The sequence below is a fragment of the Pistacia vera genome, unplaced genomic scaffold (assembly GCF_008641045.1).
Source record: "Pistacia vera cultivar Batoury unplaced genomic scaffold, PisVer_v2 Contig590, whole genome shotgun sequence".
Lineage (NCBI taxonomy): Eukaryota > Viridiplantae > Streptophyta > Magnoliopsida > Sapindales > Anacardiaceae > Pistacia > Pistacia vera.
In genome coordinates, this window is record NW_022196435.1 from 397,342 (window position 1) to 406,527 (window position 9,186).

Consider the following 9,186-nt stretch of genomic DNA (forward strand, 5'->3'; position numbering starts at 1 on the left):
CTTGTATCAATTAAGATCCGTTTCTGTTAAAAGTAGTTGAGCTGAGGTCTGAATATTGCATAAAAAGAAGAAAGACTCTCGTGTATTCATTCTGTTGCATTCAATTACAATAAAGAAATCTAGAATCTCTTTCGATTGGCTTTGTACTCTTACCTGTTTCTTGAACTTTCTTTCGCTTTCCCACAAAATGTAATTAAACTAAATTCATAGTGGAACTGACTTGATAATAATATTTAAAAATCAGATGAATTTGACACAGTTATTCAATCAGATACGTTCCAATGGCAACACCCAAACATCTTTGCATGTAGTACCAAAATATCACAAACTAGGACTACTAATTTACTCTAAGCTTAGTATAATCTTTATGTTGCTGTTAGGTTGGTAACTAAACAAAGGAAAAGCAAGGTCCAGATAACCCCAAATATAAGTTTTTATTATAATACAACACATCAACGTAAAAGCTTGTAAATTCAATAAATGAAAATTATAAACTAAATACATAACACTTATAGAATAGACTTATAGAATACAATATAATAGCCAAAGCCTAGAAATATTTTTTTTATTTGAATATTATTATCAATCTGATAATATCAATATCCTTTTGCAGATGCTAATAAGGAGGAGGTGTCTTCTCAGTCAGGTATTTTCCAACTGTTTCTGCAAGTGTTTCCACTAGTTCGGTATTTACTACAGAAGTAAGATTTGCTAACTTATCATCAAGCTCATACTCTATTTTTGATATTATAATACTTGATGTAGAATTTTTCTCAATAATTTTATATTGAGTTATATAACGACTAAAGCCCAGTGCTATAAATCCTGCTTCAATGGTTTCTGTTTCTTTCACACGCTTCTTATTATCAACCTTTGTAATCATTTCCTTCATATAACCAACTCCAGGAGTTCCTGAAACAAAAACCAAACAAAATATTTAATATTCAGTAGTTCAAATAAATGCTTGATAAATAATATGAATTAATTTACCTGGTGGAAATGTAACGTTTAGAAGTGTGCCAACATGTCCATCACCGTCAAGCACTTTTACAGTTCCAAGCACATTTGGCAGAAATGTATTTATAATTGTGAGGACTTGAAGGGTGCCGTAGACATCCCACACCGAGCAAGCCGATGCAGCCACCACCGTATTCGCTGCAACAAGCCCGTGCATTTTGATGTTATGAATTTGGTTTTTTGTTGAGTTGGTTCATTATTGTGGTAGGTATTTATAATGGTTTATTCGAAGACAAAGTCAATAGATCTAGATTAGAAAGGGCCAACGTTGTTTATAAACTACCATTTTAAATATTATCAATTAGTAAGGTAATATCTAGGAGTTGCCAAGAATTTTCTTCACCCAGGCTGGACTTTTTGTTTGTTTTAAGGATAAAATACTTGCCTTATCAAGGACTTTTTCTATAAGCAGGGGATGAACCGGCATATGGCAGACCCGGGTTAAAGACTTAGTCAATCTTTTTTTTAATTTTTTTTTTTTAAAATTGTTATATTAGATTGTCTTTATATTGATCCTAACTTCAGTAGAGCCATCTGAAGAGGTGTTTTGAAAAAAACAATATAAAAAGAGAGATGTTGTATTTCAGCCCGACTAACTTTATTTCTAGGCCCCATTTGTCAAAATTTTAAATTAAAAAATTTTGATTCTTAAAATTGCAAGCATAAAACGACGCTTGATAAAATTCTTATAAGTTTTCACTAAAATGTTGTATTTATATATTTTTAGGATTGCGTTCTGTTAAAGCAGCTAAAGGAGCAAGAACTTAGCTAAACGATCAAGAAAAAAAGCAAAAATGAGTTTTGATTCTGTTTCAGAATGAAACGAAATTCTGTTATTTTACTTAACCAAAATTGGTGAAGTTACAGATGAGTGTTTATATTAAACTAACACTACTGAAACGTCATCGTTTCTGATGACTTACAAAGGTGCTTTACAAACGCCACCCTCATATTTTATAAGCTTCCACTTTGGTCCTGTTTTCTTCTTTAAGCAATACAATCAACACTCTCCCTCAATTCCAACATATAGAGCTTTGTTAAGTGGATTAGCTAACACGTTCATCCATCTTTAAAGAAAACTGAATTAAAAAAGTTGTTTTAAGCAAGGAGGCATTTATAAAGTTAAAAGCCCCCTTATTTATTAATGCAAATTTCGCAATTGCCATATTAAAAGAAAAGAAAAAAAAAACAATTTATTTTACATACATGTTTATCTATTATATTATATTCCTACCACTCTTTCACCACTTTTCAAGGTCCTGATTCTGATCCTTTAGTCAGCCCCTACACTACAAATTCTTCTAGTTTTCCATGTGTTATTGTTCATAATCCCTGTCCTCCAGCTGATTCTGCTCCTGCTCCAATAATTGGCTCTCAATCTCAGTCCTCTTTCCCTAATACAACAATCAACCCTCTACTTCACTACCTCAATCTCATACACATCCTACTCTTGCAGCCACAAATACTTCCTCACCAACCTTACAATCCTTCAAGACTTCATCACAAAGTGCCTCACCAGAGTCACCAACTAGCTCATCAACCTTACACACCATTTTACCAGATTTCCATGCCACCTATTCTTCTCCATCAGACCTGCCACCAAACTCATCAGACCTACACGTTAACTCATTAGACTTACGTGCCATCTCACCAGCCTTACACACTGTAGATTTCTCTCCTAATTTCACCTCACTAGTTAGTTCCCAGTCAGTATCTAATCTACCCATTATCCCTTCCACTTGTTCCTTACCCAACTACACACTTGAAGTTGATCTGTATCCATCAAAGTTCACAAATGTTCCGCCTAGGTCTGTTATCAACAATCACCCAATGATCACAAGAGCCAAGTTAGTTGCTAGTTTCTCTGCCAAAAGGGATGATGACCTGGTTCATACTGCCTATCTTACACAAGGTTAGCCTATTATGGAACCAGAACCAATGACAATTGTTGAAGCTCTAACTAGCACCACATGAAGAGAAGCCATGAAAGCAGAATTTGATGCTCTTGTTCACAACAACACCTGGACCCTTGTGCCTCCTACAGCAGATATGAATATTATAGGAAATAAGTGGGTCTTTTGCATTGAATTTCATGCAGATGGCACCCTAGAAAAATATAAGGCTCTCCTCGTGGCTAAGGGCTTCCAACAAACACCTGAACTAAACTATTTTAAAACATTCAGTCCAGTCATTAAACCCTCTACCATCAGAATCATTCTTACCATTGCTATTTCAAATTCTTGGGATGTGCAACAGACTGTTGTGAATAATGCATTTCTGAATGACACTTTGAATGAGACAGTTTCCATGAAGCAACCTATGGGGTTTGCGTTTGCTACTCATCCTTCCTTTGTGTGTAAACTGAATAAAGCCTTGTATGATCTTAAACAGACTCCTAAAGCCTGGTTTGACAAGCTTAAAAATGCTCTTCAAGCCAAGGGATTCAGAAATTCAATCTCTGATTCTAGCCTCTTTAGTCTCAAATTGGATATTAGCCTAATCTATGTTTTGGTCTATGTGGATGATATACTTCTCACAGGGTCAAATTCAGCCTATATTACTCATTTGGTTAAAGAGTTGAATGATCAATTTGCACTCAAAGCCTTAGGCTCTCTTAAGTACTTCTTAGGAGTGGAAGCAACTAGATCCTCTACAGGTATTCATCTCAAACAGTCTAAATACGCATTAGATTTGCTTATTAAAACCAAAATGTTTGAAGCAAATCCTTGCCCCATGCCCATGGCTGTTGGTACAAAGCTTAGCCGTGATGACAATGAACTGTTTGAAAATCCCAGCCTTTATAGAGGTGCCATAGGTGCATTGCAATATCTCATTCTTACTTGACCTAATACTAGCTTCACTATCAATAAACTTAGTCAGTTCTTATAAGCTCCTACTGAAATGCATTGGCAGGCTTGCAAACGAGTACTCAGATACATAAAAGGTACTCTAAAATTTGGTTTGCAATTCAAACCAGAAAGCTTCTTACATGTAAAGTGTTATGCTGATGCTGATTAGGGAAGCGATGTTGAAGATAAATGATCTACAAGTGGATATTGTGTTTATTTGGGTCCTAACTTGATCCAGTGGAGTTCCAAAAAATAAAAAGTAGTAGCCTTGTCTTAAACTAAGGCTGAATGTAGAGCTTTGCCACAAACTACTATAGAAATTGCTTGGTTACAAAATATGTTCACTGAGTTGGGAATAAGTCAACCCCGGTTATTTGGTGTGACAATGTTTGTGTAGGTGCATTGGTTTCTCCAACCCCGTTTTTCATGCCCAAACTAAACATATAGAAATAGATGCTTACTACATCCGAGAGCAAGTTTTGGCTAAAAACCTTGTTGTTCAATATGTGCCCTCAAAACTTCAAATTGCTAACCAAACCCCTGTCTACTGCTCTATTTTCTAAATTGCGACAAAAGCTGAATGTTATTGCTCTCACTGACTCTACCGATTAGAGAGATCTTCTGTCTTCATTTCAGCAGATTGGTTGCTGTGTTTAGTCTTGTCATAAGCTACAGAATTTATGTGTATAAATGCGTCCAGTTTTCTCTCGTTTTAAGCTTTGCAGAATTTTTCAGGAAGTGCTTCACTGCTCTGCTATGCAGTCATGTTGAGTACTACATTGCAAAGGTGACTTAATCTGAGCTGCAGAAAGGATATCTTGACTGAGCAGTGCAGAAAGGAAATAATGTTGAGTGATGTTGTGCATCTTGTTTGAAGTACAACATTTGTAGTTGATTTGTTGAGAAGTGCTGGCAACTAAAGATTCTTTACCGGATTTAAAAAGAAAGTTAACTAAAACTAAAGACTTTGAGAGAAACGGTTGAACATATAACAAATAGAACTGAAAACTTTTTTCTTTAAATCTGGAACAGAGCAGGTTGCGTTTTTATATCAGGAAGATGATATAAAAATGCCACCGTATTGAGTTTAATACAAAAGTACATCATATTGGTGTTCTTACAATGAAACCCAATCTACTTTCATTCTTTACACTTTAACCCAAACTTCTTTTGTCTAATATTTCCCCTTAAACAAAACATCTCTTGATCTTGATCTTAACTCTTCCTAATATTTCCCCTTAAACAAAACATCTTTACTATTTCTTCACATATACTGACCAAAAAAAAAAAAAAAATAACAATAATGCCATTCACAGATCACTCACACAACTGCATTTGCTGCCATCTCTAACTTCTTTTTGCTGCCATCTCTAACTTCTTTATGCAAACTGAAACTTTGAACAACAACAGTAAACTCAAGCTTGAAACTTGAACAAACCAACTCTGAAACCAAAAACTGAGTTGATCTAAAATTGAAGAAAAACAACTGCAAATTGAAACACAAAAATCAGCTCCATCGATCAACTCCAAACTGTACAAAATTCAGCTCCGTTAATCTATTGCAACCTGAACAGATTTCAACTCAATCAATCAACTGCAAACTGAACAAAAGTCAGCTCCATTAATCAACTACAAACTGCACAAAATTTCAGCCCATTAATCAACTACAAACTGCACAAAAATCTGCTTATCAATAGAAAGAACACACACTCTGCCAACAACAATCTGCTCATCAACAACTAGTAAACTTTACTACTCAACACAATTCAAACTGCACAAAAATCTGCTCATCAACAGAAAGAACACACACTCTGCCCATTAATCAACTACAAACTGCACACAAAAACAAAAAAAAAAAAAAAAAAAAAAAAAAAAAAAAAAAATCTGCTCATCAACAGAAAGAACACACACTCTGCCAACAACAATCTGCTCATCAACAACCAGTAAACTTTACTACTCACACAATTCAAACCTGCAAACACAATTCGAATCTGCAAACGAAATCAAAACTGGAGAAATTAAACTGCAGTGGCTAAAATTTCCACACAATCTACTACTATCTACTACTCAACACCATTCAACTCTCGCAAGCTGAAATTTCCACACAATTCTGCTACTATCTGCAGACTATTCTACTACTCAAAAAAATTGTGCTACTCCAATTTGTAGAGAAACAACAAAAGAAAATGTGCTGCTCTGCAACTCAAGTTTCTGCATCTGCAGTTCAAGTCTGCAAACAGCATGAACTCCAAATCTAATCTGCAAATTTGCAACCTAGTAATCTTCTCAACACATATTTTCAACAACACATCTTCTCAACACAATGATCTGCTCAATTTTCTGAATTACTCCAAAAACTTACTGTTGTTGCAATTCAGAATGAAACAGTTAGCTTGTCTTAAATAATTAACTGATTTGCTAGCAGAGCTTTGGTTAGAATGTTTGCCACTTGATACTCAGAGGCACTATTGAACACTACTTAAATTCTCTTGCTACCAGATCTCTTACATAGTGCACTCAATTTCGATGTGTTTAGTCCTAGCATGAAACACGGGGTTGAGGACAGTGCTCCAGCACTCATGTTATCACACCAGATGATAGGACAACCATTCAGAGTAATACCATTTCTTCAAACAAGCTCCTAATCCACACAAGTTCAGTAGATGCCGACTCAAGGACCGATATTCTGCTTCTGTAGAGGATAGAGAAACGACCTTCTGTTCTTTGAACTCCACTGAACCAGGTTGCCCCAACAAAAACGCATATCCACTTGTGGACCTCCTGTCATCTACATCACTTGCCCAATCGCATTAGCATAAGCTTCCAGCATAAAGTGTTCCTTTTTAGTAAATACAAGACCATGATTTAGAGTGCCCTTTGCTATCTAAGAACTCTCTTACATGCAGTCAAGATGACAGTAGGCTGTTGAAGAAACTGACTGAGTTTATTCATAGCAAAAGCAAGATCTGGTCTGGACAGCGTAAGGTACTGTAGTCCTCCAATGATACTCCGATATAATGATGGTTGATCAAATTGAATATTGTCTTCTTTACTCAGTTTAGTTCCAGCGGCCATAGGAGTTACACGGTTTGGAGTCATGCATCCCAGCTTTTACGAGAAGATCTTAAGCATACGCTTTGTGTTAAGAGTAATGCCTTGTCATTTCTCTTAACCTCAAATCCAAGGAAGTAGTTAACTGGACCAAGAACTTTCAAAGCAAACTGTGTATTCAGATCTGTCATAACTTGATCAACTAAGGAGGAATTGTTGCCTGTAACCAAGTATCGTCAACGTCACCAGTAGTAGACAACATAGGATTCTTATTGTAAAAGACAAACTCACATCAGAAATTGAATTCTGAAAACCCCAGCTAATAAGTAATTTTCAGTTTCTCAAACCAAGCTCTTGGAGCTTGTTTAAGCCCATACAATGCCTTATGTAGTTGACAACCTGCTGGGTTTGAGAAAAATTAGAAAAACATTCTGGTGGCATCATATACACTTTTTCTGTCAGCTTTCTATTAAGAAACGCATTGTTTCATCAAGTTACTGCAATTCCCATTGATTATATACAACAAGAGACAAAATAACTCTAATGGTTGCTACCTTGACTACTGGTGAAAAAGTTCAAAGTAGTCTAGGCAAGGGTTTTGTGAAACCCCTTGGCTACAAGTCGGCTTTATTTAGAAAGGGACCCATCTGAATTTAGTTTGTCTTAAAAACCCACTTGCTGCCAACTACATTCATTCCCTCAACATAAGGAACTAAATCCCAGGTCTGGTTTTTAAGAGAGCTTGATATTCAGCCTCATGGCTGCTTTCCATTCTGGAATTTTCAGAGCTTCAGCAACAGATGGGTGGTTCAGGCTGAATAACTTGAGTCGGAGAGAAAGCTGAGGGATTATTTGGAACACCAGCTTTGGACCCCTTGGACCTGGTGATCATGGGATGCTCATTGATAGTTTTTCTGTGTCAATAAGCTTGGGATCAGCTAATAGAAGGACCACCTCAAGTTGAATTCCAGGAATGACTGTGTCAAGTAGGTACAGCAGAATCATCTTTTGTATTATCTCTTAAAGAAGACTTCTCAGGTTGAATTCCAGGACTGTAATTAAAAGGTTCTGCCTGTGTAGCAGACTCTGCTGGAAGAGAAGGTAAAGGCAGTCCTTTGCAGATTCTGCAGTGAAATTTCCTGAACAAATAACTTCATTTGTGAACTGTGTAGATGATAAAGCTGAAGACTGCACTGTGGCAATGTCCCGCCTTGTATTCCCACACAATCAGTGTGAGTAGTAGATAAAGAGTGACTTTGAAAATCAGACTTGAATGGAAAGTCTTCCTCATTAAATGTACTTGTTTAACAATACACCCTGCCTGAAGAATTCATGCATCGATAACTTTATGAGCAAGGCTGTATCCAAAGAAACACACTTCGGTATGAAAAGACACCTTATGTCTGTGGTAAGGCCTGAGATATGGATACATCCACAGCCAAATACTTTAAGATCAGTGTAACACGGTTTTTGCTTAAAAAAAGTTTCAAATGGAGAGATAAACTCAATAGCAGCTGAAGGAATCCTATTTAGCAAGTATACACCAGTGCTAAAGGTTGACCACCAGAATTTCAGTGGCATAGCCGCATGAGCTAGGAGAGATAACCCAAATTCAGTGATGGCTCCATGTTTTCTCTCTACTCTACCATTTTGCTGATGAAGGTATGGACAAGGATGCCTAAACATAACTCCATGTTTCTCCAAATAACTAGACAAGGGTCTAAACTCCCCTCCCCAATCTGTTTGTAAACATTTCAGTTTTGTATCCAACTGATTTTCAACAAAGCAATGGAATTGAGTGAATACACCAATGACTTCATATTTAAGCTTTAATGGATAGATCCAGGTATACCTACTAAAATCATCCACAAAGATCACATAATACTGATACCCTTCAGTAGATATAATAGGTGCAGGACCCCATAGATCTGAGTAGACTAATTCTAAAGGTTTTTGTGCTCTTGAAGTGGAAACAGGGAACTTACACTGCTGTAGTTTACCAAATTGACATGCTTCACAAAAAAAGCTTTTATTTCCAACAATAGTATTCTTTACATGTAACTTTTCAAGTACATTATTCAAGACTTTAGTATTAGGGTGACCTAACCTAGCATGCCATAGAACAATATCACTAGATGGCTTAACAAACAGAGAACTATCTGTAGAAGTACATTCAAGAGCATACTCTCCATCATTATCAGAATGTTCTCCTTTATTAGATGTAGATGAATTAACATCATGAATTTCAGGAGTTGAAGTGAAGCTGGAA

General features: G+C 36.3%; 1 protein-coding gene across 1 annotated transcript; it reads right to left on the bottom strand.

Annotated features, from left to right (window-relative positions):
- Positions 1-323: 323 nt before the first annotated feature.
- On the bottom strand, positions 324-1,186 carry LOC116109914 (S-norcoclaurine synthase-like). The gene is made up of 2 exons (XM_031396149.1): positions 991-1,186; positions 324-912 (listed from the first exon to the last, which is right to left on the bottom strand). Exons 1-2 carry the CDS (start codon positions 1,172-1,174, stop codon positions 617-619), a joined length of 480 nt encoding a protein of 159 aa, XP_031252009.1. The 5' UTR covers positions 1,175-1,186; the 3' UTR covers positions 324-616.
- Positions 1,187-9,186: the final 8,000 nt, after the last annotated feature.

Excerpts from the sequence above, each read along its gene's own strand:
- LOC116109914 (XM_031396149.1), bottom strand. The coding sequence starts at position 1,174 with ATGCACGGGCTTGTTGCAGCGAATACGGTGGTGGCTGCATCGGCTTGC. Across the intron at positions 913-990 it reads AAACGTTACATTTCCACCAG|GAACTCCTGGAGTTGGTTAT; the intron begins GTAAATTAATTC and ends TTTTTGTTTCAG.